This window comes from Penicillium expansum (genome assembly GCF_000769745.1).
Source record: "Penicillium expansum strain MD-8 chromosome Unknown contig48, whole genome shotgun sequence".
Lineage (NCBI taxonomy): Eukaryota > Fungi > Ascomycota > Eurotiomycetes > Eurotiales > Aspergillaceae > Penicillium > Penicillium expansum.
The window spans coordinates 375,187-400,354 of NW_015971175.1; the positions used below are offsets into that span (position 1 = coordinate 375,187).

A 25,168-nucleotide genomic window follows, 5' to 3' on the forward strand; every position below is an offset into this window, starting at 1 on the left:
TCCAATTGCTCCGTGGAAACCAGGTAACTTGGGCCTCCACAAATCAGCCTCAAAACGCTAGTCGGAAATAAGAGAATGGATTCAGTTAGTGGAGATTAACGTGCCAAGCTTATCCAACCAATAGAAGCGACTAATTTCAATTTTCGAATTGTTTTAGTCGCTTAATTGGGCTTTAGGGGTCTTTATAAAATGAGGTCTCACTTAAAATAGGGTTCGAAAAAAAAATCAGGGGGGGGGGGGGGNGGGGTTGAAGTAATATATCGTGATGGACATCTCAGTCGTCTCTCAGCTTCAATCTATCAAGTCTACGGCATTCCCTGCCTTGTATGTTGTAGACTATCATCCCCATTCATAAATCCTGTCGTCTTCATCTACACCGTCACGATGCTCGCTCAGGGGCCAACATTCACCAAATTCTCAACCGGAAGCATATTCATCTTAACATGTCTCTTCTTCGTCCTCTATTACCACCCCATGAGACTAGCAACTCCAGAAGGACCCCACGAATATGATACATCCAGAAAGGGCTTCCAACTAGCATCGCCGCGGATCCCAGAGAAGATCTGGTACAAAGTTGGACCGAAAGGATTGAGCGACCAGTCACACGAATGGCTGGACGATTGTCTCCACAAAAACCCAGCTCATAGCGCGAAGATCATGACAGACCTCACGGGCGATCAATATGTTCAACGGACCTACCACCATCGTCCCGATATCGTCCACGCCTACCTTACTCTCGCGGTGCCGATCCTGAAAGCGGATTTCCTGCGCTATCTGCTTCTCTTTGCGGAGGGCGGGATCTGGGCAGATCTTGATGTCTCGTGTGGTGATGTACCCATTAGAGAATGGATCCCCGAGACACTGCGCGCTAAAGCCGGGCTTGTTGTTGGGTGGGAGTTTGATGTGGGCTGGGGCGATAGTTTTATCCGGCAGTTTGAGAGCTGGACCATTATGGCGGCGCCGGGTTCGCCGCATCTTCTGATGGTCATTGATGATATTATGGATGGGATTCGTCAGAAGACGGAGGAGTACGGGGTTCCCGTTTCCGAGTTGACTTTAGAGATGACGGGTGATGTGATCGACTTTACGGGGCCGAGGCGGTTGACTCGTGGGATTTTGAAGAGCTTGGAAGCGGCTCGCAACGAGACGATCGATATGGCCAGTATCTCGAACCTCTTAGAACCCGTTTTGGTTGAGGATGTTTTGATCTTGCCCGGGTATTCGTTCGCTGCGTCGTCGAATACTTACAGCGTTGAGAATGTGACTGGTCCTTCATTGGTCCAGCATCACTACGCCGGCAGTTGGAAGAATCACAATGGTGGTGAGATGTGACCGGGAATATGAATTCATGTACATTTGATCTTGCATAGAGCCATGTGATTTATAAGGCAGTCGGGATTGTTAGACCGTTAGAAGAGGCCACGACATTTCATGTAATTATTTTCCCATTTTTTGAAGCTAGATTCATCAGCACTATAGTAGTACACGAGGCAGAAATTGACCATTCCACATAGTTCCGTGCACGCTCAAGAAGAACGATATCATCAGTCGTAAGGTATCGGGAACTTTTTGTGAAAAAAAAAAAAACAAGATCAAAAGATCGCAAATATTGGTGGAAATCCCAAACGCCACGCTGAAGTAACAAAAAAATCGAACCAAAGATCAAGTCCTTGTTCGAGAAAGATAGACCGTGTCCAATTCACTCCTCATCAGTCTCGGTGGCATCGTCGCCGGATTCATCATCGGACTCGTCAGCTCCGCTGTCTGACTCGTTTGCATCGTCGAGACCTGGAATACCGCGCCACTCGACATAGTCGCCTTCCAGCCAGCGACGGCTGCGGGGAAGTTGGTAGGGATCGAAGGGGAAGTATGCATCCAGTTGATAGCCGATATTATCGCCGGCACGGATCTCGCGGCCGACGTGACTGAAGCGAGGGTCTGAGAGATTGGAAATGTTCCTGAAGGCAGTGACACGAATGCGCTTGTTGGTCTCGAGGAGAGGGTAGACATATAGGAATTGGAAGTGGTGTGCGATGCGGGCGAACTCGGCGACAATGGCCGGGGAGCATACCTTGAGCGGGTTTAGTCGCGAATAGATGCATTTGTGAAGGAATTCTTTCATGTTGGGAGGGAATGCGATCTGGCCCGGCTCAAGCTCATCCACCTGGTCTGGAGTATCACCATCAACGGCAGCGGTTGTCAGATCGCGCCACCGGAAACAGAAGATGTACAGAAGGGCCTGTGCAGTGGAGTAGAAAGGTCCGTAGCGACGAAGATCGGGACCGCGGCAGCTGTCCTCATAGTCCATGCGTAGACTATTGAGGTGTGTGAGGAGGAGATCGAAGACGTCGCGAACCACTTCTCCGGAGATATGGGCACCGCGTGCAACAAAGCTGGCCAGGTACGCGGCTGCTGACTGGCGCATGATGCCGGGCTGCAGCTTGTTGAAGATAAGCTGCACAAATGTGGACGCGAAGCGATCGACTAGCACAGGGGACGCCTGGGAGAAGTGGAACAAGAGGAACTGTGAATGACGGGATCGGTATGTAGGAAGGATGATCGATTGGAAGTGGCTGAGGAGCAGATCTAACGCGTTCTCCTGATCATCCAGAGTACCAGAGGTGAAGGGGGGCGAAAAGTATTCAAAGAGGAGATCAATCATCCCATCCACTTTGAGAATGTTGTCCTTGATCTTTTTGGCTCCCTTGGAGTCGTCATCTTCCGATTCATCGCTGACGACCGAGGCATCATCATCATCCTCCTCCTCGTCATCGACCTCATCCAGGATTTCATCGCCTACCTCCTCTTCAAAGTCCTCCATATCAACCTGGATTTCAACGTCGACCTTAACAAGCTTCTCAGTAATAAGAGCCAGGATGTCGGACTGAAGCTCTGGGGCGTAGCTGATGATTTGGATGAGATTGCGGGTGTAGGCGATGTTCGCGCTAGCTGAATCCGAGTCGAAGGGAAACTGGCTAGACAAAATCGGGGAGAGTGATCCACTACCGGCTGGGATGAGCCGCAGCACATGGCGCATTGCCATATGGACTCGGGTATGCATTTCGGATGGTGACACAACGGCGTAACCCGGCAGCCGACCGCGTCCTCGAGGGATGGACCCAAGATTTGTGGCCAACATTTTCAAGACAGGGCCCAGGAAGGTACCCTGAGCGGCGGCGAGGTTGCCAAGGAACCGGGTGTACAGTTTCATGTAGGAATCGTCCCGTCCAAGCCACTCGCTGTTGATGATGGCATGGACCAACCCACTGCAGGAGCGGTCCAAGGAGGCAACATGCGAGATCAGACCAAGAAGGTGGTTTCTCAAAGATGCGTGTGTTGGTGATTCATATGCAAGCAAGCTGTCATCGCCTTCCTTTGTTGGGTCGGCAGAAAACATTCCCTTGATTCGGTCGTAGCCCTCGCTTTCTGACATCGTGACATGTCGGTGAATAGCCCCGCGGACCTCCTCCCGAATGACTGCCAAGCTCTTCTCCGACGAGATATCACCATGTATCGTCACATCTTGATCAAACTGCACGCGGGGTCGCTTCTTGGTGGGAGGAAGGGCTTCCGTCGCGTCATCTGCCTGGGATGAGGAGGGGGAGAGGGGTATGTCCATTTCGCTCATTTTGCGTTTCGAGCCAGCGACCACGGGAGGAGCTTTCGAGGTTTTGAGAATCGGAACTGGAGAGGAAGTCGGAAGCATTTTGGATCGAGATATCGTAGGTGTGGCCGGTAGCGCCGGTTTGCGTGAGGTCGTGGCAAGGGAGACCATGGCCGAATGTGAGGAAGAAGGGATGTAGAACAGATTCTAGACAGAAACCAGTGTCGACATTTGCTTCTCTGCACTCTGGCAGAAATCAAATCCCGTTGACTTTGGATTCAATGTCGGAGCTTATTGAAGACTGGTCCAAGCACACGACACTTTTTCACGTCGCGATCTTGGGGCTTATGCTACAGATTGGAATAGGAGAAAAGGGCAACAGTCTGTCTGCATCCGTGGAAGTCCAGTTGTTTGAGATAGATAAAATCGGATGCAGACAGAATGGTCGAGTTGCTGGATCTGAAGCAAAGCAAAGCGAAATTTTTCCTTCTTTTCCTTCGGTCACTTGTGGAGCCCAGCGGAGCACCCGTGACCGTGTCGGTGAGCCCTACGCTATGCCTAATCGGGTAATATTGACTTATGTCATCGTGTGCTCATTGTCGCATTTTATACATCATCCTCTACAACTTCCTGTGTTCAACTCTGAAGGTTCTTTTGAACGTGTCTATTGGAATATATTTGAGACTCCGGAATGAAATATCGATGGGACTCCAAAAAGTCCCCTAAAAGACCCCAGAATCCTCATAAAGACATTGTAAGCCCTATGAAAGGATGTCATCAAGCAGTTGACCCCAAATGATACATGGATGAATAGCGACAAAAAAGAGACTGTCTATTACGGGAAGAAAAGAGTAAAATGGCAGGTATAAATTCAAAAATCAAGATTGAGCGCGGGAAAAAGGTCCTCCCATGGTATCGTGTAAAACAAGGGGTAATAGTCGTAAAGGAGAGAATAATAGTTGGTGAATAATAGTTGGTCGTCATGGCGGGTCAAGCGAGGAATATCCAGTCCTTGCAAGTCCGCAATCTCGTGTCGTTGATCGCCCCGGATCAACCGGGGTGGGGGCAGCAAGTATATCAGAACCAAGATGTGGTCATTGGCCCACGTGTGTCCTCAAAAATGCTGCCGTACAATTCTTCAACTTCCACAAGATAATCTTCGACAGTGAACTTCTTGAGCCCCTTGGCATAGAGAATCCGCTCTTCGTCATCGAGCATGTTGAGGCCCCCGAATTCCTCGACAACCTCGTTCACCTGCTCGAGCTCTTTGCCGAATGGATGCGGCTCGGCCTGGAAGAATTCCTGTGATGCACGAATGGTCGGTGTGCTGCGCGCTGCATTCAGCGGAGGTGGGGACATTCTAGAGACCGAGCGCTTGTGGGCTAGCTCCTGGTGCGAACGCTTGGTGTGGGATAGAGCCCGCTTAGGCACCAGCGGAGCATCTGTAGTTGACGAAGACGTGGAAGAGCGCGGGTGACTTGTCACCGTGGCCGTGCGCTTCGGGAAATACGACGTCAATGGGTTTGCGTCAATGGGAGAGCTATCGTAAGGAGAGACGTCGGGTGAGGACATCGAAGACGCATAGCTTTGCGGGGAGAAGGCGGCGTCAGAGTCGTCGCGCGATCCTTGTGATGAAGCGGATGAAGAGCCGCTGATTGGGTTGATATCGGGTGCGTTGTAGGCTAGCATGTTGGTTGTGGACAAAAGCTGGACCGGTCCAGATATGTTGCTGCGCTTTATACTTGTTGAGTTGAGTCGCACATGCCCTTCGCCACGATATGGCATGGGTGCGGACACTTCTGGGCGCTTATTGCGCCGGGTGAATGCTCTTGTGAGGGTCGACATGGTGGAGTCGGAGATTTGGTCAAGTTCAAAATATAGCAACGGTGCGTTTTGACGCGGTCGGGAATTGATTTATGATTTTACACATGCAATGTGTAAGATTTCTTTTTTTTTTTCCTTCTTTGAGAATCTGGTCGCGCTTTGCGATCGGGTCCGTATTTGAGTCTTGAGTCTCGCGTGGTAAGACGATCGCGGAAAGAATGTAAGATCAACTGGAATGTCCAGTATCAGATCGTTGGATGTTGTATATAGAATTTCAAATTCTATTGCAGTGATGCACAAAATGAATGTCGAGCCCTCTTTTGATTTCGCGCAGCAAAATGTAGAGGGGAATAACAGTCTCTTCAAGGAATGGTGCACAGGTCAAGAATAAAATAGAACAATAAAAGGAGTCCAGGATCTCAGATCACTTTGTATCTAGGACTTAAAGAATAGAAAAATAAGGAGAGAATGAAGGAACAAAGACACACAATCCCAAGGAGGTTGGAAGAAGAAAGAGAGAAGGGGGCGGTCCTCTCCTTACGGGGGATTTTTTGGGCGCTACACCAGCGGTTGAGGTTGACCAGTAACAAGACACCCGAAGGATGTGGATGGAGCCTAACAAGAATTCAATTTAGGGTCTGGTTATCCAGGGCCCAGTGTTCTCAAATGATCGAGTGGTTCATCCAAATTTTGGTTATTTGCCTCTTTCTGGTATATGAACTACGCCTATTTATTCGTTTCTAGAATCTTGAAGGGGTACAGGCATCCCCGAGTTGATTCCAGCCATCCTCCAGGGTCATCTTCTAGGGTGTCGGATATGTGCCTGGGTATGGAGGGGTCATCGGGCAAACGTGTACTTGTTCGACGTGTCCTATATGTGCTGTCATTCCACATTCGAGACCCTTAAAGTCTGCAAGGTCAGATGAATACCATCCCTCGTAGAAAGTGACCCGTACAGCGTGATGCGATAATGTCCCGAGAATAATTTAATTGAAACGGATGCAGGTCCGGGCTCTTAGTCTGAAGGCACGGGCGTTTCACCAATCACTTGTATCTGTTCTACGCTCAAAGTAGTCTGTGCTCCGTGACCCGTTGGCTCGAATTCAGCCAAGTAGAGGGTCCAATCAGAGGTTTCAACTGGGGGGGGGAACGCAGGTCGAGGAATCTTGCTGCGAGCGCCTGCAGCTGATCAAGTCCTGGGCGGTTAGAGAACCTTCAGATCACCGAGATGGTGTGTGCTGCTCGTTATCTGTGGACTGGTGGATTTTCGGTGGAGTATTGGTTTTTAAAGTCTTAAAAGCCTTCATCTCAGACTCCACCGTGAAGATTGTGTGGAGTGGGGTGAAACCCGCTAGGGTCCAGCAATATACTCCGTACATAATGTTGTATGCGAGGTATGGATGGATTATACATCGTATTATGTTAATTTGCTCCTCGACGCTGGATTTGAACTCGGTTTTGTTTTCACTCGACAAAGCCATTCTGGTGTTTTGGTTTTCTTTTGGAAAAGGTTCCAGAAAACACGTGATTTGGTGACTACAAAATAATAGCCTCAGGCATTCATGCTCCGCAATGACTTAGCCCGTTACAGATAAGGAACCCAGGCTCTATGAGGAAAGGTATGAGACTTTCGTATTATTGCACGTGTTTGGAACACGTCCACTTAAAAGTAAAGGCTCGGGTTATTGTGTGACAGCTCCTCAGCTTTGCTCGACCGCCCCGTCTCCACCCCAGCTCTTGCATCCGAAACACCGACAGCATCCCCGATGCCAGTTATTCCGTCTCGAGAACTACCTGGAGACGGCACGGGGTCGGGTTCCACCGCGGCTTGGTGTCTAAAATAAGCCGGTGAAGCCATCACTCCGGGGTGGGGCTGATGAGCATCGTATGCACTTCCCGAACTGACCCCGTTGTCCCTATGTTGCCATGCATGTGAGACTAATACAGAATGAGGTTGATCTCCCAAGCTCTGCGATTGATTATGAGTAGGAGTCATAGGATTCACCGCGTAGCCACGTCCCGATGTGTTTGAAACCACGTCACTTGGCTGCTCAATGGTAAACCGGTCCGACATGACCGCCAGCCAACGCTCCATATCAGGCCATTCTCGAAGGGGCAGCTGAGACCACTCTTCCATGCGAGCTGCCTTGTTTTTGGGGCTAGTATCCGTCTTTGCTAGGGTCTGGACTGCTGTTGGTTGTCCCATTGAACGAACGGTCATCAAAGCCCCGTAGAGGGCTGACTCGGTCTCCGCCAGTCTCTCTTCCAATTGGTTCAAGTATCCCAAAGGTAAGCCTCTGGGCCAATGAGTTAGTTTCCGGCGGGTACCTGCATATATGTAGGCCTGGGTACTTGCCTTTTACCACTCTCGGGGTAGATGCATTTCGATGTTTCCCCTGCGCATTGAGAACAGAACGGACTTGACGAGATGCAAATGATTAGAAACTAGACCGGCTATCGAATTAAACGGCGAGAACGTTGTTGATCTTACAGTCTGCGATCACACTATTTGGTCAGCGCTTGTCTTGCACTTACAAAATAATAACGTACCTTGCATTTGCGTTGTCTGCATAGCTCACAGGAAATTGGATTCAGATTCTCTTCTGATGACATCTCGAGTCAGTCGATCTATGCTTGTTCTTTGAGGTGTTCTGGCCAAACCTGGCATGGTGGCACCAGGTGCCTTCCGCTTCGATCGCAATTGCGCCATTTGAATATTACAGGGTTATACAATGTAGAATGCCGTGGAATCCCCCGAGGATATCTAATACATCAAGCTATTAGGGTCATGTGTATGGATGATGCTGGTTGGTGAAAGTTTCGGAGTAAGAAACCTCCGGCCAGAATGGACAAGCACGTGATACACCCCACATTTACAAGAAGGGATGGGATAAATTCCCTGTATCATTCATCGCTGCTTTTTAGTTTCCCTCTATCGAACAGATATACCGAAACAGACTTGAACATGCAAGGTCGACGACTAGAAACACTCCTCTTCCAAAACACCTCATTTTGAGATCCTGTTTTTATATTAGCTCACGAAATGCTCGAATGAGTATACACTACTTTACTATAACAGCTAACATGCTTCTACATATATTGATAACTACTAAATATGCATATTGGTGGTAAGAAAGCCACCTAGCGATTGCTGGGTAAATTTATGTGGTTTTTTAGAACCAGCTAAATAGAACGTGCTAGTATGGTATAAACTATACTAGTGTATCCTTATTGTCACTATCTATACTTACCCTACTGAATGTCTTTTTCCCTGCAACCCTTCGAGCTTAAAATGAGAATGGTAAATATATTAGTATAGTAACATTGATGTGACTACTGTCAAATACTACTACCATTTACCCTGCAAGCTTTATCCTGTGACCTTGCGGCCTCTGCAACAGTAGGGAAAGTGAACATACTCGCAAGTAAATTGGGGGGCGGCGGGGGAATTTGTCTTCGAACCCGGGGGTACCTTGCACTGATAGAGCCGTGGTCTCTAGAAGGTCATAGCCTGTTTTGGGACGTATGGCTCCTCTAGATACTGGACCTCTGCTTCCGTCAACGATAATTTCACAGCATCCACAGCCTGGTCGATCCTTTCCAATGAATCCAACCCCAAGATCGGTGCTGCCCCACGCTTGGATAAGACCCAAGCAGTCGCCACTTGCGCCATGCTGACTCCCTTTTTAGCTGCCACTTCTTGCACACGGCTTACAATCAGCTTGGCAGCCTGATCCTCCCCGCTACGGAAGAGTAGCTTCAGGAAAACATCTTGTTCTTCACGCTTATCGGAGCGATCAGTCCAGGCATGAGCCAAAACACCAGCTGCAAGGGGCGACCAAGGCAACAGTCCAACACCGGTGGCGTGGCAGTAAGGAAACATTTCCCGTTCCTCCTCCCGGTAAAGAAGATTGTAGAAGCCTTGCATTGAGATAAACTTGTGCCAGCCATTTTTCTCCGCGACGTTCTGAAGCATCTGGAATTCCCATGCAGCCATCTGGGGTAACCGTTTTGTCAGTTCCGACAATATCCCAGAGATTGAAATGAAAAACATACCGAGCTTGCACCGATGTACCGCACCTTGCCGCTCTCAATCACATCATTCAGCGCTTTCATGATTTCCTCCATTGGTGTTTCCCGGTCCAGGCGGTGAATCTGAAGAACATCGATATACGTACCCAAACGTTCGACGCTGCGGTCTACAGCATCAAAGATGTGCTTTCTGGAGAGGCCAACCAGGTTGACTCTGTCACCATCATTGACTCCATGACTGGCTGCATCCAACGGTCCACGTGTTTCATCGACATGGTGGAAACATTTGGACATGATCACCACCCGAGATCGCGGGATGTTGTACTTTTTCAGCGCCTTGCCGAGAATCTCTTCGGAAACACCATTCGAGTATGTGTCTGCAACGTCCCAAGTGTTGATACCGCGATCATATGCATGCTTGATGAGAGGAAGGGCTTCCGCCTCTTCCGTCAACCAGGGCTGCCAGGTGGTATCACCATAAGTCATACAACCGAGGACGATTTGAGAGATTTTCAGGCCAGAATTGCCAAGTCTTCAAAAGTGTGAGCTGGTGCACAGTATGAATGATCCGAGGATATACGGGACATACCTCACATAACCGACTTTGTTGTTAGATGCCATTGTAAGTTAGTTTAAACTGAATGAGATGAGAAGTAGCCTGAGTGATACGAGAGTCTTCGGGGAACATTACGGTATATTTATATCACAGACTGGATCATCTAGAAGCAGAGAACACCGGAAATAAGAAGCTGAAGTCCGGTTCATGTCAGCGATGCGTCATCATCACAGTTATTTTTGATATAATAGTTTCCTCCGTATTTCTGCACTGAACCTTTTCGTTGTTAAGAGTGGAAAGGTTTACATAGTCAAAATCTGCCACTTTTCCTGCGCTAATGCTGCACCTGTCAGCAAAATATCCACCTGGCGGTCGATTGCTTGCATTGATTGGTGGAATTTACTGGGGCGTGGAAACAACCTGTGGACCGCCAGAACTTAAAAGGAATTGACCAATGACACCAAGCAAGTATGAAACTTATATCCAGACCACGACGTAAACTACTCGTCCATGGACAGTTACATTGGCTGTCGGGGACCAACCAACTACCTCAGATCGCCACCGCCTGCGGTTCATGGCAGATCTTTACTCCGCCCAAAGCCACTTTCCTGCAGGTGTCATCGTCCCCAAACCTTCTCCGTATCCAGTCCACTATTATCTGCATCTGCCCAGTGATGGATTCCACAGAGGCCCCCCAGTCATACATCACGGCACATCCAATTTTCTTAAATCCGATAGAACACCGCATTGCTGTCTGGCCCTTAGACGATTGGACCGACATTACAGACCGGAAAGAACGAAGAAAGCTACAAAATCGGTTTAATCAGAGAGCACGGCGTAAGTCCCCTGACTTTATCTCGATATAAAACCTTAGATTTTTAGTTGTAACCCATTCCATCAACAGGGCGGCGCCAACGAACCCTCCAAGCACAATCGTACAGCTTGGAACGTCCAGCGGAGCCACAGACAGCCTATTCCCCTACCAATCTCAATGAATTGAAATCCATCAACGGTCTACAGATTCTGGGTCCAGATTTTGGACCCTCAATCTGCACTATACGCCGGCTAGAAATGCTTATCTATGCCGAATATGCCGCTAGATCGCCACGCACGGAGCTGCTTTTAAGCCTGACCCAATTAAATTTTCTGAGGGCGTTAATTACCAATATTGATGTTTTGCATTTATCTCCGGCCCAGATGCACGATGAAGCGTTATCTCCGTTTAACCTTGCTGGCCCAAGGTCCCCTGAATATCAAGACTCCTCGCTGCCTTCTGCCTTACAGCCAACTGCCCTCCAACGCACAATCCCGCATCACCCCTGGCTTGACCTTTTGCCTATCCCAGAAATGCGGGACCGGCTGATATTAGCAGGAGAGTCATTGGATGATGTTCAGCTTTGTCATGATCTGTGCGGGTATCGCAACTCAGGAACAGGCCAGACTGGAATGCTCGTCTGGAAAGATCCGTGGGATCCCGTAGGCTGGGAGGTAACGGAAACGTTTATGAGAACATGGGGCTGGGCCGTGCAAGGCAGCTGGGGTTTGTTCCAGTCTACAAATTACTGGCGAATGAAGCGTGGGGAGAAGCCTTTGTTCCGCCTACCTCCAGAAGCTGAAATATCAACTTAATTTCGCATAGTTCATTTGCTCGGATTAAATTCGGTAGATTTATAAGGCAATATAGTCTAGGGACTAATATACACATCACAGCAACGACAATCGGATGTTAGAGAAGCAGCTATCAGTTCATCATACTACCACATTCCCGGGTATCCCCTTAGGTGCGGCCTAAGGGCCTTACAGTGCCCCGTATTTTACGCTAAATATTGTAATAGCCCTACTTTGTACAACACGCTATTAGATAATGATTATTTTGAAAGGCTAGAATAATAACACCTCACATACGGATTACTAAGATACACGAGTTACCTTAACTACCTACTCTATACGAAAGTTTTGCTAAACCTCGGGGAGTAAAAACTATAATAACGAGCGAGGGCATAGCGGCGCTAAACTATACCGTCTAGGTATGTAGCATAACTATAGTAATACTCACGACTTAGTGACCTAGTGAACAAAATGCCGCCCGTTCGCCCAATTTAGATCACGATCGGCGGTCACATCGTGATTAGGACTAAGCGAAGGCGGCATCCCTGACATTGTGATATATTCGAACATCATATGTCTTTCAGCTTCCGTATCCTTGGCCTTTTCCTTCGCTCTCGTTCATAATTTGAAAAATGAAGGCGGATTGTAAGCCAATTGAATCTGCACTCTTGCTGGCTATGTGCCTCCCTGCAGTCTGGGGACAGCAATGTTTAGACCACCCAGAAATGCGCATTGGTGCCTCCGTAGAGACCAGCAGTGGATTGGTTGAGGGGCACGCTGCACCTCGCAGGCCTGCAGTCTCTGAGTACTTGGGCATTCCCTATGCTTCACCGCCAATTGGAGGTCTTCGATTTGCGGCTCCAGTGGCTTATAACTTCAATGGCACCATTAATGCAACTGCCTATGTAAGATATATCTCTTCGCGATGCGGTATGTTTGGCTAATCGTATCACCAACAGAGCCCGTGCGTATAATATGCCCTTGCAGTGATGATTGAATCTGAACAGAATTAGTGATTGCCCTGCAAATACCGGCTCAGTTCCAGATTACCCTGGATTCACTCCGCAGGCTCCCAAGATTGTCAATTCGTTTACCCAGGCTTTGGGTACTTCTCAGAGCGAAGACTGCCTTTTCTTGAATGTGTGGACCCGTCCCACAGTCTCCAAGTTGAAGCCAGTCCTAATATGGTTTCACGGTGGTCGTATGTTCATCTTGGCCCTTCTGTTTTCCAAATATTGACATTTCTTGAAGGATTTACCGGAGGTGGCGCCAACAATCCATACTATGATGGGCAAGCCTTGGCGGATGAGCACGAGGTGGTAGTAGTGACCATCAAGTCAGTACTCTTCACCCTGCGTTTGCACATCGTCGCTAATTGATACTATGTAGCTACCGATTGAATATCTTCGGTTTCTCTGGTGCACCCAACCTTCCCCAAAACGTCGGGCTGCTAGATCAACGGATGGCAGTAGAATGGGCCCATCGAAATATCGCCGGATTTGGTGGAGACCCAAAGCGCATCTCAATCTTTGGCCAGTCTGCCGGTGGCTCTGCCGTTGACTATTATTCACAAGCCTGGGAAGATAATCCCCTTGTTGCCGGTCTCATCTCGCACTCTGGAACGTCACTCAGCTTTGTGCCCAACACTGCTGAAGAGTCTGCTAGTTATTTTTATACTGCTTCCAAGCTTCTTGATTGTGGGGACCAAACCAATGACCCTAAAGAAGTTGTCAAGTGTGTTCGCCAGAAGCCGTACACGGACGTCGTCAAGGCGAGTGGCCGGGTTCCGCCAGCACCTTCACCAGCCATTCCACAGGCAGTATTCCATCCGACGGTAGATGGAGTTACCGTGTTTGGCGACTACGCTGAGAGATCTGCTGCAGGAAGATTCGCACGTGTAGTAAGTAAAAATCACATAGTTGAGCCCATCTTCATGAGGTAAGCTAACATGTTGCAGCCATATTTGATCAACAGCAATCATTACGAACCTGGCTACTATCGTATCAGTGCGTTTAACGCAAATATATCCCTTAGTGACAGCGCATGGCAAAGTTTCAACGACGCGGCTTTCACTTGCCCTAGTGGTGCGTCCGCAAGATATCGAGTTGACAACAGCGTTGCAGTCTGGCAGTCCCACTACTTCGGCGACTGGGACAACCTACGTTTGTATCCTAACAGCGGGAGCTACCACGGCGCCGACGTGCCTATGGTGTTTGGAACCGGAGAGAAAGTCAGTGGAATCCCGAACAGCGACCGAGAGAATGAATTTGCCCGGTACATGGCTTCCGCCTGGGTTGCATTTGCAAGTGATCCTCAAGAGGGCTTGACCAAGTTCGGATGGCCGAGATACAATCCTAGTGGTAAGTTTCGGGTCAATTGTTTTAAGCCCCATGTGTCTAACTATGCAACAGAGAAAACACTTGTTGGGCTTGCCCACAAAGATTGTTCCAATAGCATGTTGCTCCGACCTGAGGATGTGGAGCAGGGATGTGCTGCTCTGAAGGGGGATAGCACTCCCGGAAAAGGTGCCTTTTAGAGAAACTCGAGAGCATGCAACTCATAGGAGTAAAAGATAATGTGTGTTCATCAAAAGATGCTTATGAATAATATAATCTTGAATACAAATTCTTCAATTTTATAGATCTGGTGATGGCCCGGGGCCCCGGGGCCCCGGGCGCCTGCCGCTGACGTAATAAATAACCGTGCCCGGAGCTGAATTTCTTCCCCAGGAAACTGAACCTTCAATATCTCAATTCGAGAAATGTGATACATAAATCATAGCGATAATGGCTTCGGCTTCACCTGCCAGCATGCGGTTTGAGGAGAATGAGTCTGAATGGCCATATTCTTCTCGTCCAACCAAGAGACACAAGCGCACCTCCGGCGCGGGTACCTCAGGACCCTCGCCTCGCGAAATTGGATTCATGAGAGAGTCCCAAAATGAAGGATCTGCGACCTTCCTTGGAAGTTCAAGTGGAATCCATTTCATTCGGCATGTTTACAATGCCTTCGCGCGTCGTTCAGCAGACTTGGACCAAACACGAGCCCGTGACAGAACCTCGGTGCCAGGGGAAGACGACCGGCTGCAGCAAAATTCAGGAAGCATTCAAAGCTCGGATGAGCTATGGGAGAAGGAGGAACTAAATTATGCACCAAATATCTCAATTGCTTTCAACGATCTTATTAAATGGACACGCAGCTACTTCGAGAATTGGCATCCAATATTCCCATGCCTCCACGCCCCGACAGCCTTGAAAACCATAGAGACAGTCAGTCAAAAGGGGACGGAATCGGTCAATCAACTAGAATTGATGATTATCCGCTCCATCGTGTCGATTTCTCTCGGTGATTATCGACAGAGAACGTCGTCTGGTTCGAAGCTGAATCCCGTTCCTTCAGTCTTGGTCTTTCGATCCATTCAGCATGTGATGCAAGATGTACAAAGCCTCCTTGAAGAGCCAACCAGTTTGCCACTGCTTCAAGCAGCATTTACGGCTCAACTCGCCCTCGCTTCTCTTTTGCGCCTGAATGCCGCCTCGCGGGTAGGGGGTGTCATCACGCGCACTGCATTCCACCTCGGGTTGCATCGTTGCCCAAGACGTTTTTCTTGCTTTAGCAGCGAAGAGGCTGATATCCGCTGTCGGTTATTCTGGTCAATCTATTCACTTGAAAGATATCTTTCTCAGGCCCTTGGCATTCCGCTCTCTATTCGAGATGACGACATCGACGTGTGCTACCCCGATGCCGAGAGGCATTCTTCAGCTGTCAAATTCCCTGACGATCCCAGATTGCGCTTACTGTGCCATCTTGCGAAATTTGCACGAATTCGAGGTTTAATTGTTGAGCTTCGTAATAAATCCATTCTCCACAGTCATGCCAGCCAGGTTGAAGCAGCTCATGTTACTGGAGAACTAGCGCAATGGTGGAATGAAGTTTATGACGATGTCAATCCCATTGATGAGCCCACAGAATCTGGCGTGGATCAAGAACCGATCTTGCAGCCATACCACCGGTTACTCCTGATTATCCTGAGACACGAAGCTATCATCTCGCTCAACCGACCTCTTTTGGCCTCTGAGAAGCCCAGTGTAGATTACAAGAACGCTCTGCAGACTTGTATTGGATCCTCTCGATCTATACTTGCGGCATTGAGAAAGCACATGTCTTCTGAGCCGAAATCTCCGCTCTCCTGGCCATGCTTTACTTGGTCAACTTGGATGGCCTGTCTCATTCTGATGTATGCTGCGTGGGAAGAGGAATTCCCCACGCCGACTGCTCTCAAATATGCGAGAATGGGGATTGCCATTTTGGAAAACCTATCACTGCGCGGTAGCAGCTGGCCAGAGACCTGTATCGAGGCGATCAAAGGCATGGAGTCTGCTTTCGAGACACAGACATCTAGTGGGCAGCAATCTAGGGCCGCTGCAATATTTAAGGGCGCAGGGAGACCAGCTCAACCGCATGCCCAAGCTACACCATCGACGGATAAACGGATATCACGAATGCTGCCAGTTCAGAATGGAAATAATGAGCTTGGCGATACAGGTCTCGCATCAATTCAACCTCAAGCTTTAGCGCCGAACGGATACCAAGGCCGTTCAGTATCTACCGGGATACATCCGTTTCAATCACCAATTCGCTCTCCTGTCCGAGGCCTTGGCCCCGCAGAAAACTACGACTCTGCCGTTTTTTCACCGTCTGACAATATGGGTAACTTTGCCGAAGGGCTAGATCCTGCTGAGAATTATTTCGGTGGGCAGTCTTCAGCTGGTCTCATTTTCGGCAACATGGCTGACGCAAATCCTGCTTTTAATCCGAGTGTTGCTGGTCAGGACTCTCTGCCATTTTCATCATCTATGCTCATGAACGATTTATGGAGTGTGGCCGATGGCCCATGGATGATTCACAATAACTTTTTGTGATTTCAGATACATAATCTATAAATCTATGTGTGATAGTCAAGCTCTGAACGAACAAATTTTCCATCTCAGCTCACTAATACAAATCAATATCAACTACTGTCCTATCCTGATCCAAAACAACTCGCAACTGGCCCTTGTTATCGGAATTGGGTGCGCTCAAATCGAAAAAGCCACGTCTCAACTGGTCAAGATACAGCTCATAAGCCGGCATATACCCTTTCACAAACTGGATAACCTGCTCATCCGTCATACTCTCATTCGTCCGCGCGCGGAGAGCATGCTCCTGCTGCATCCGCCACCGATAAACATTGACCAGGTCATTGGTATCCAAATGAACGAGGAAATCCAAGTGCTGCGGTCCCATGAAAAGATCGCAGTAGCCGCGCAGCTGCATGTTCGCATCCAGCAAGTGTTCAACGGCATGACCCTTCAGAGTTTCTGTTGGGTATTCCGATGCAGTCTGCTTCTTTAGCCCTTCCTCCCACTGTTGTCGTAGAGCCGTTTCATCCAGAGGCTGGAATCCAACACACCAGCCTTCAAAAACAACAACATCAATCGCTGTTCCAGCGGGAACACGGTACCATGTCTCTTTTGGTGTCCTCCCGCCCTCGCCGTTGAACTTGCTCTTGTCAAATGACGGGATAAGTATCTCCGAGCCAGTGCTTAAGCTTTCGAAGAAAGAGCGCGCAAGAGCCATGTCATGTGTTCCCGGTTGGCCTCGTGCTTGGACCAGTTTGTTGGATGGATTGGCCGTGCGAAGTTGGACCAGATCGTCGTGATCAAGGTACAGGTCATCGAGTGACAAATTTGTTGTGTTGAAGCCGTGGGTTTGTCTTAGCTCTTTCACAAGCGCATCGGTCCATGTCGATTTCCCGCTGCCTTGGAGGCCTGTCAAACCTAGGATAAATGGTCGCGGGTTTGTTGAGGTCGGTGACTGGCATTGAATGTGGCGTTGAATATGAGGTAGAACATGATTCAAGACGTTGTGTACTGCTTCTTGTGGAATCGACATTGTGGTCTCGTGCTTTTTGTTTGGCAATCTCAATTGCAGATTGGATTGATATTGGTCGTAAAACTGGAGGGGCAAACGCCAAGTAGATCCGTTGGGAGGTATTCGGTTTCAATTTCGAACCTCGCAATGTTTATTAACAGTTCCCAGCATTTACTACCCTAGTTTACAATACTAATTCTTGGGGAGGATCTAGGAACCGTTTCTCGACCGAGTTGTATGCAAGTCAGAGTTATTCGCCACGCGGACATGTCTTTGTCCGAGTGGGGCCCTCCGTCCAGCACAACCCGGGCATTTCAATCTCCGTCTGCACCCCGCGACGATTATAGTCGGATAGGCTTGCGATGAGGGGTTATGCGATAGGCTTATGGGCAGACTACATGTGGAGACTGAAATCTAAGAATTTGAACCCGAATTCCTTTAAAGCCTTCGTCTTCTGCCGTCTCCCATCTAAATCACCTCGAACAAGAACTTCACAACAACATCATCATGTCTGCTCCAATCGCTAGTCACAAGACTTACAGCATCGCCTCCATCCCAGCCGATGGAATTGGCCCAGAGGTTATCAGTGCTGGTATTACAGCTCTGAATGCCTTGACCGACACCCTCAAGACCTTCAAGTTGGATTTCAAGAACTATGATTGGAGCTCCGATACCTACAAGAAGACCGGCAAATACATCCCCGATGGTGGACTTGAGGAGCTCAAGAAGCACGATGCGATTTTCTTCGGCGCCGTCGGCGCTCCTGGTAAGTAGACAAAACCAATATCTTGAAAGACATGTTACTAAACACGAGAGAAGATGTCCCCGATCATATTTCCCTGTGGGGTCTGAGACTTGCCATCTGCCAGCCTTTCCAGCAGTATGCGAACGTGCGCCCAACACGGGTGTTCCGCGGCACCGAGTCCCCGCTGCGCAATTGTGGCCCCAACGACCTTGACTGGGTCATCATCCGTGAGAACAGCGAGGGAGAGTACGCGGGTCAGGGTGGCCGCTCCCACACTGGAAAGCCGTGGGAGGTCGCGACTGAAGTTTCTATCTTCTCCCGTCATGGCGTGGAGAGGATTATGCGATTTGCTTTTGAGACTGCTCAGAAGCGGCCGCGCAAGCTGTTGACTGTGGTTACCAAGAGTAATGCGCAGCGCAACGGCATGGTTCTCTGGGATGAGGTGGCAAAGCTTGTTGCCGTTGATTTCCCTGATGTCACTGTGGACAAGATGCTTGTTGATGCCATGACTACTCGCATGGTTCTGAAGCCTGAGAGTCTCGATACCATCGTTGCTACCAATTTGGTGAGTTGTCGCAATGGGAAATTATACATAACTAGGTCTGCGGACTAACGATCAACTAGCACGCTGATATTCTCTCTGATCTTGCTGCCTCTCTGGCTGGATCTATTGGTATCGCACCTACCTCTAACCTCGACCCTACACGGGAGTACCCTAGTATGTTCGAGCCCATTCACGGCTCTGCTTTTGATATCACTGGCATGGGTATCTCCAACCCCGTGGCTACATTCTGGACGGCTGCGGAGATGCTTGTTTGGCTCGGCGAGGAAGAGGCTGCCAAGAAGCTGCTGGTTTGTGTCGAGAATGTCTGCGAGCAGGGAGTTCTTACCCGTGACTTGGGTGGTGACGCCACAACAAAGCAGGTCACCGATGCGGTTGTGGCAGAGATCAAGAAGCTTGCTTAGGTTTTGTCCTGAGTAAAGGATTTTGTATGAGCATGAGCAATGAAAATGTATAAATTGGACAAAAATTAAAACATGATGACCCAAAGCAGATGAAATAATGGAAAATTTAGAATAACATGAAAGGCTCTATTTCTATAGAGTATCTTTTCTATATATAACATGTAACATAATAGTTTGCTTTTCCGTGTTTGACCTTTGCCCAGGTGATATATATCGCTTGATCAATACTTCGGTCTTTCGTGATCGCCCACCTCGACCGCCTTTCAACCTCCATCGACTCTCAACCACCACTCTCACAGAAATATTTAAATGGAGCGCCCCTCCAAAAGAGCCAAAATCTTATTAGATCCGAGTGATGGCTCAGCGACTACACCCCTGACGTCTTTGAGCAGGGCCATCAGCCCACCACTGCCACGAGGCTGTCCCGGAGTGACTGATGGTAAATTGACTTCTGGTGCTGGAGGCACTGCTCGCCCTACCCAGTTTGTCAATTCGCCAGTACAGCTTACTCATATTCGAGATTTACCGGATGGTAATAATGTCGACGCGGTCCGACTACGCGATATTCTTGGAGATCCCATGATCCGTGAATGCTGGCAGTTTAACTACCTCTTTGATGTGGATTTTCTCATGTCACAGTTTGATGAGGATGTCCGAGACCTGGTCCAGGTTAAGGTTGTGCATGGATCCTGGCGGAGTGAGGATTCAAATCGCATTCGAGTTGAGGTAGGTTCGCACTGACAAGACTTCTTTCGATCGAGCTGACTGAATCATTTTAACTTATCTCATCATTGATCGAGGGCTTAAAATGGCGTGAGACTAATCTGCTACTAGGAAACCTGTGCACGATATCCTAATGTCGAGCCAATTGTGGCCTACATGCCGGAGCCTTTCGGGACACATCATTCCAAGATGATGATTCTTCTTCGGCATGATGACCTTGCTCAGTAAGTTTCTTCTAGACATAATTGATCGATATATTCCAATACAGATCTGACTAAATAACTAAACAGGATTATTATCCACACAGCAAACATGATTTATATGGATTGGACCAATATGACCCAAGCCGCCTGGCTCTCCCCACTGCTTCCCCTGCAGAAGGAAAGCCCAGCGGGATCTCAGACAGACGCCAAAGTTGGCTCCGGCGCAAGATTCAAAAGGGATCTCCTCGCTTATCTGAAAGCGTATGGACCTAAAAAGACCGGCCCGCTGGTCCAGCAGTTGGATAGCTATGACTTCAACTCTATCCGCGCTGCCCTCATTGCCAGTGTCCCGTCCAAAAAGCACGCCAGTGACTCCAGCGCAGAAGAGGAAACACTGTGGGGCTGGCCTGCTCTGAAAGACTTGATGAGCCAAATACCCATCCAGCAGAAAAACAAAACCAAGAAACCACACATAGTAATCCAGGTACGTATCCCCAAATAACCCATCACGCTGTAACAAACCTCCAACAAGTCCAAGATCTCTTCAGTAGCAACCTTGGGCCAAACAAATAAATGGCTCAAAGAAGTCTTCTTCAAAGCCCTCACCCCAACCCCAACCCAGCAAGCAACAACCTACTCAATAATCTTTCCGACCCCGGACGAAATCCGTAGCTCCCTGAACGGCTACAACTCCGGCGGCTCAATCCACATGAAAACCCAAAGCGCAGCGCAACAAAAGCAACTTCAATACATGCACCCCTATCTCTGCCAATGGGCAGGCGATACCATTACCCCAGGTCAATGCATCGACTTATCCGAAGATAATCCCCCAAAGCGCGAAGCAGGCCGCGCCCGCGCAGCCCCACACATCAAGACTTACATCCGCTTCGCGGACTCGGACATGAAGACTATTGACTGGGCGATGGTTTCGTCGGCGAATCTGTCCACGCAGGCGTGGGGCGCGGCGACGAATGCGAGTGGCGAGGTGCGCATTTGTAGCTGGGAGATTGGCGTTGTTGTTTGGCCGGACCTTTTCCGAGATGAGCGTTGTGGCGATGCTGCATCTGCATGTGAATCTGAATCTGAATCCCGAGCGGAAGGGAAATCCCCTAGGCCAGATGCGCTCATGGTTCCTTGCTTTAAGCGGGATCGTCCTGAAGCTTCTGAGGGGACCGAGACGGCTTCTGTGGTCGTCGGATTCCGGATGCCTTATGATCTTCCGTTGACACCGTATGGTGCAGGTGATGAGCCGTGGTGTGCGACTGCTTCGCATACTCTGCCGGACTGGCAGGGGCAGAGCTGGATTATTTGAGTATGCTATCTTTGCATTTAGTCTTCTTAGCTAGATCTGGTGGTTTTTTGTCCCAGCCGTTCGCCGGTGAGAGTCGCATGGTTATCTCAGAATATAGTATACGGAATTGTGAGGTACGCGAGTATTGGATCATGGAAAGTAGCATGCATTTGTATTCGTTCATTCGTCCTGAGAGTTTTCGGACAATACGATTATCTCTTTTGTTTTCGATAACCGTCTTTCTAAAATCTCACTCGACAATATATCCCGTTTGATAGATCGCGAGTTCATTCCCCAAGACCAGTTCCCCAAACTGTATCATCTATTCGTCGCGGGTGCCGTACTTGGTAATGAAGGTGTTGACGTGGCTGATGTAAAGCTGGTGAGCCTTGGCGGGGCTGTAGTCCTTGACCTTCTCCCAGGCACCGTAGAGCTGCTTCTTCTGTAAGGTTGCAATGAAATGTCAGCTACCGGTCTTCTTCAAAGGAACGTGCTATATCTCGGGGCTTGCTCGAGCTCGAAATTAATATGGAATCGAACGTACCTGGATATCGAACATGCCGGGCTTCTCCATAACATCACCCTTGCCAACCTTGAAGTAGATGTATAGGTCCTTCTTCTCCAAAAGACCGGGGGAGGTCTTCAGCATCATAACAGCCTTAGCGGCAAACTCAAAGGCCTTGCGGAGGGTCTCAGCCTCGGTGGCATCATCGAGCTTCTCGAACTCGCCCTGCTCGGCGACCTTCTCGTAGATGTCCTTCAGAGCTGCGATATCGATGCCGGTAGCAGCTTCTTGGACCTCGGGGGTGAATTTTTCTTTCTTCTGGGCGGCCTCCAGAACAGTGAGGAAGGGGGTAATGTCGGACATTTTGAAATTTGGAGATAGATTGTTTATGAGTATGAGAGGTAAAAGTCAAGAGCTGAGGATTTATATGGTTGGGATGTTGGAGATGGTTGAGGGCGGGGTCAACGGGTATAGGTGGGGTCGCTGACACACTCGCCAGTTGGTTTTAAGGTACACGGTATTTCTTGCATATGACAATGTACTCTATAGGCATACAAGCTATATAATTGGCAGCACGGCTCTAGAGTAACTCCGATTGTCTTAATAGGTTCAGCACTAAATTTTTGTTAAAAAAAAACTTATTATTTCAAGAACCACGCCAACGGATGCACGTTCACATGCAACCACTGTAGAAACCACTCGCTATGCACCAGCAAAAGAAAAGAGAAGTAAATTCTCGTGACAATATACAAATTCAAAGAGAGCGATTGATCACCAGTCCACCGCCCATCCATTGTTGGTGAGAAATTCCTCACAAGCAGCCTTGAGAGCATAATTGGTCCGCAGATCATGAACACTGACAGGAGCCCGAGTCAAAGGATCGACGCCCGACTTCTCAACATACTTAGTGATGCCCAAGCGATCGAAACTGACCCCGGACGGTGTCATAACCGGATCATGCATGATTTCAAATGTGATACCATCAATGAGATAGTCAGGAACAACCTAGAATCAAATCCAAATGTCAACAAAGAACCAACCTCGTCAAAAACCAAGTTGGAAAAACAAACCCTTTCCTCAATCTCTCCTTTCGAAGCAACTCGAAATGCCTCCCTCAAATTCCTAACCTTAGTCTCCGCATCCTCCCGCAACGCCTTCTGATCCTCCCCAAACCCAATCTCACCAATCTCCCCGCGCTCCAAACGACCCTGCAACTCCGCCAGCGCACGCGTCACATCAGCCTCAATGAGCGCCTCCACAGATCCCAGTGTCTCATTCAGCTCACGTATCCGAGACGTCTCCCGCGCAGCCCAGATCTGCTGCTTTGCGCGTAGGACTATCCGCGACAGGTTCTCCGTCTGGGCATTCTTCACTGCTAGACTCTGTTCGTATGCGTTGGACGCGACGTCGTGTGCTTCCTGTGGGCGCTGTAGGCCTAGGAGGGCCTGGGCGAGGTAGTAGTGGCTCTTTAGGGCGACGGGGTTCTTTAGGCCGTAGATTTCGATTGCGGCGCGGGCGTCATGTTCGACGTCAGCCCATTTGGCGAGCTTGATTCGTGTTATCGCGCGGTTTGTGAAGAATGTTGCATCTTTGGGATTCTTTTGGATTCTATGTGATAGAGGGTTACGTTAGTTCGAGATATTTGGAGGTCTGTTGGGCTTGTGATTTTGGGTTTGGGGTGAGGGGGGCGGAAAGGCCGGAGGGGTCGGATATGACAGCATACGCTTGGGAATAGAACTCTTCAGCACTGCTATAGTCTCCGGATTTGAAGAGCTCATTGCCCTTTGCTTTGAGTTCTTGAGCCATGGTCTATGTGTGAGTGAGGCCTTGGGTTTATCCCCGTGTCGTTGATCTGTTCCCCAATGTGGGGCGGTCCACCATATAGTGTCAGAAGTGATATGAGTGGATATTGCAGTAGTTCATAAAAAGTAATGGGGGATTTAAGGGGTTTTGATCTGCAATCACCATGTGAGTACCCTTTGTGGATATGTTTGTGAGTTCATCCAAATCGCATGAAACAACTGCATATGGAAACTCATAGATCCCCGCAGAAGGTCTGAGTCAGCTCAATTGGATTGCACAGTCCTGGAGGATATAGCTACTCGTCTACAGTTCAGTCTGGATGAAGTTGATAATAGTTATTTCATTCACTATATACATATCTATGTGACCTTCTAATCCAAAATCTGGAAGCGGAAGTAACATTTGGTTCGTGGTATCATGCGCTGTGAGAACTAGGAAAGACATAACAATCGTGCAGACAAGTCGATGAAACCTGACAAGTCATGCTCTGTCGAAGACAAGGTTGGGCGACAATACCAGGAGGATTCTCAAGATATTCAAAGTGTTTCGAGTGTCAGGTAAGACAAGACAGAGAACAAAGATAAGTGACAAGTGTCTAAGCAGCAGTGCGGAACTGGACCTCATAGTCCGTGATAGCCTGGACCTTGGCAGCAGAGGCAGACTTGGGGTCGAAGCGGTAGTTGAGCCAGTCTGTAGCGAGCTTCTTGGCCAATTCGACACCGATGACACGCTGACCCATGCACAAGACTTGAGCATCGTTGCTCAAGATGGAGCGCTCAACAGAGAATGGATCGTGGGCAGTCACAGCCCGGATGCCGGGCACCTTGTTCGCAGCGATAGCAACGCCCAGACCAGTGCCACAAATAAAGAGGCCACGATCAGCCTTGCCATCCATGATGAGCTTGGCACCCTCAACGGCAGGGTGAGGATAGGCAGTCTTATCGGAGGATGAGTTGACACCAACGTCAATGATCTCAGCGACAAGAGGGTTCTTCTCGAGAGTGGCCTTGATGGCATCCTTGTATGGGACACCGGCCTCGTCGCAGGCCATGACAATGCGGAATGGAGTAGCCATGATGAAGGATGAAGGTATGGACAAGAGGATGAAGAATTTCCAAATAATAGTATGAATTATAGTATGAATTGAATCGAGGAAATAATTGAGATAGAGCGATTGGTTTGATACAGAGAAGAAATCCTGATTTAGGAGTACACAAAGGGGGACTTTATATCTTCTTGCTCAGCTTCTTCCCCTCTCTTCTCATTTATAGCCGTGTAACCAAACCCAGGTCCAGCCAATCCTTGCATTTGATGGAATCATCATCTACCGTTCTCCACCGAGAAACTCGAATGGCCTGGTTCCCTTGAAATTGTTACGTGTATTACCAGCGTCCG

General features: G+C 48.9%; 13 protein-coding genes across 13 annotated transcripts; 5 read left to right on the forward strand and 8 right to left on the reverse strand.

The window, feature by feature from the left end:
- Positions 1–384: 384 nt before the first annotated feature.
- On the forward strand, positions 385–1,332 carry PEX2_018720 (uncharacterized protein; the record flags this gene model as incomplete). The annotated part of the gene is made up of 1 exon (XM_016739147.1): positions 385–1,332. The coding sequence occupies one exon, from the start codon at positions 385–387 to the stop codon at positions 1,330–1,332; it is 948 nt and encodes a 315-aa protein (XP_016603034.1).
- Positions 1,333–1,699: 367 nt separating this feature from the next.
- On the reverse strand, positions 1,700–3,775 carry PEX2_018730 (rDNA-binding RNA polymerase I transcriptional factor; the record flags this gene model as incomplete). The annotated part of the gene is made up of 1 exon (XM_016739148.1): positions 1,700–3,775. The coding sequence occupies one exon, from the start codon at positions 3,773–3,775 to the stop codon at positions 1,700–1,702; it is 2,076 nt and encodes a 691-aa protein (XP_016603035.1).
- Positions 3,776–4,681: 906 nt separating this feature from the next.
- Positions 4,682–5,449, reverse strand: PEX2_018740 (uncharacterized protein; the record flags this gene model as incomplete). The annotated part of the gene is made up of 1 exon (XM_016739149.1): positions 4,682–5,449. One exon carries the CDS (start codon positions 5,447–5,449, stop codon positions 4,682–4,684), a length of 768 nt encoding a protein of 255 aa, XP_016603036.1.
- Positions 5,450–7,091: 1,642 nt separating this feature from the next.
- Positions 7,092–7,832, reverse strand: PEX2_018750 (uncharacterized protein; the record flags this gene model as incomplete). The annotated part of the gene is made up of 2 exons (XM_016739150.1): positions 7,092–7,723; positions 7,793–7,832. 2 exons carry the CDS (start codon positions 7,830–7,832, stop codon positions 7,092–7,094), a joined length of 672 nt encoding a protein of 223 aa, XP_016603037.1.
- A 1,092-nt stretch (positions 7,833–8,924) lies between these two features.
- On the reverse strand, positions 8,925–10,081 carry PEX2_018760 (aldo/keto reductase; the record flags this gene model as incomplete). Its single annotated transcript, XM_016739151.1, has 3 exons — positions 8,925–9,425; positions 9,485–9,992; positions 10,050–10,081. The coding sequence occupies 3 exons, from the start codon at positions 10,079–10,081 to the stop codon at positions 8,925–8,927; spliced, it is 1,041 nt and encodes a 346-aa protein (XP_016603038.1).
- A 2,175-nt stretch (positions 10,082–12,256) lies between these two features.
- Positions 12,257–14,160, forward strand: PEX2_018770 (Carboxylesterase, type B; the record flags this gene model as incomplete). Its single annotated transcript, XM_016739152.1, has 8 exons — positions 12,257–12,269; positions 12,318–12,529; positions 12,584–12,588; positions 12,638–12,825; positions 12,876–12,960; positions 13,014–13,524; positions 13,582–13,984; positions 14,036–14,160. The coding sequence occupies 8 exons, from the start codon at positions 12,257–12,259 to the stop codon at positions 14,158–14,160; spliced, it is 1,542 nt and encodes a 513-aa protein (XP_016603039.1).
- A 250-nt stretch (positions 14,161–14,410) lies between these two features.
- On the forward strand, positions 14,411–16,546 carry PEX2_018780 (CeGAL family transcription factor; the record flags this gene model as incomplete). The annotated part of the gene is made up of 1 exon (XM_016739153.1): positions 14,411–16,546. One exon carries the CDS (start codon positions 14,411–14,413, stop codon positions 16,544–16,546), a length of 2,136 nt encoding a protein of 711 aa, XP_016603040.1.
- Positions 16,547–16,619: 73 nt separating this feature from the next.
- PEX2_018790 (uncharacterized protein) lies at positions 16,620–17,558 on the reverse strand (the record flags this gene model as incomplete). Its single annotated transcript, XM_016739154.1, has 1 exon — positions 16,620–17,558. One exon carries the CDS (start codon positions 17,556–17,558, stop codon positions 16,620–16,622), a length of 939 nt encoding a protein of 312 aa, XP_016603041.1.
- Positions 17,559–18,044: 486 nt separating this feature from the next.
- Positions 18,045–19,248, forward strand: PEX2_018800 (putative tartrate dehydrogenase; the record flags this gene model as incomplete). The annotated part of the gene is made up of 3 exons (XM_016739155.1): positions 18,045–18,303; positions 18,357–18,847; positions 18,907–19,248. 3 exons carry the CDS (start codon positions 18,045–18,047, stop codon positions 19,246–19,248), a joined length of 1,092 nt encoding a protein of 363 aa, XP_016603042.1.
- Positions 19,249–19,557: 309 nt separating this feature from the next.
- PEX2_018810 (tyrosyl-DNA phosphodiesterase 1) lies at positions 19,558–21,486 on the forward strand (the record flags this gene model as incomplete). Its single annotated transcript, XM_016739156.1, has 4 exons — positions 19,558–19,974; positions 20,083–20,195; positions 20,262–20,658; positions 20,707–21,486. 4 exons carry the CDS (start codon positions 19,558–19,560, stop codon positions 21,484–21,486), a joined length of 1,707 nt encoding a protein of 568 aa, XP_016603043.1.
- Positions 21,487–21,787: 301 nt separating this feature from the next.
- On the reverse strand, positions 21,788–22,333 carry PEX2_018820 (acyl-CoA-binding domain-containing protein; the record flags this gene model as incomplete). The annotated part of the gene is made up of 2 exons (XM_016739157.1): positions 21,788–21,907; positions 22,010–22,333. 2 exons carry the CDS (start codon positions 22,331–22,333, stop codon positions 21,788–21,790), a joined length of 444 nt encoding a protein of 147 aa, XP_016603044.1.
- Positions 22,334–22,741: 408 nt separating this feature from the next.
- Positions 22,742–23,776, reverse strand: PEX2_018830 (putative U-box domain protein; the record flags this gene model as incomplete). Its single annotated transcript, XM_016739158.1, has 3 exons — positions 22,742–22,975; positions 23,041–23,578; positions 23,694–23,776. 3 exons carry the CDS (start codon positions 23,774–23,776, stop codon positions 22,742–22,744), a joined length of 855 nt encoding a protein of 284 aa, XP_016603045.1.
- Positions 23,777–24,368: 592 nt separating this feature from the next.
- On the reverse strand, positions 24,369–24,848 carry PEX2_018840 (RpiB/LacA/LacB family sugar-phosphate isomerase; the record flags this gene model as incomplete). Its single annotated transcript, XM_016739159.1, has 1 exon — positions 24,369–24,848. One exon carries the CDS (start codon positions 24,846–24,848, stop codon positions 24,369–24,371), a length of 480 nt encoding a protein of 159 aa, XP_016603046.1.
- Between the last annotated feature and the right edge of the window lie 320 nt (positions 24,849–25,168).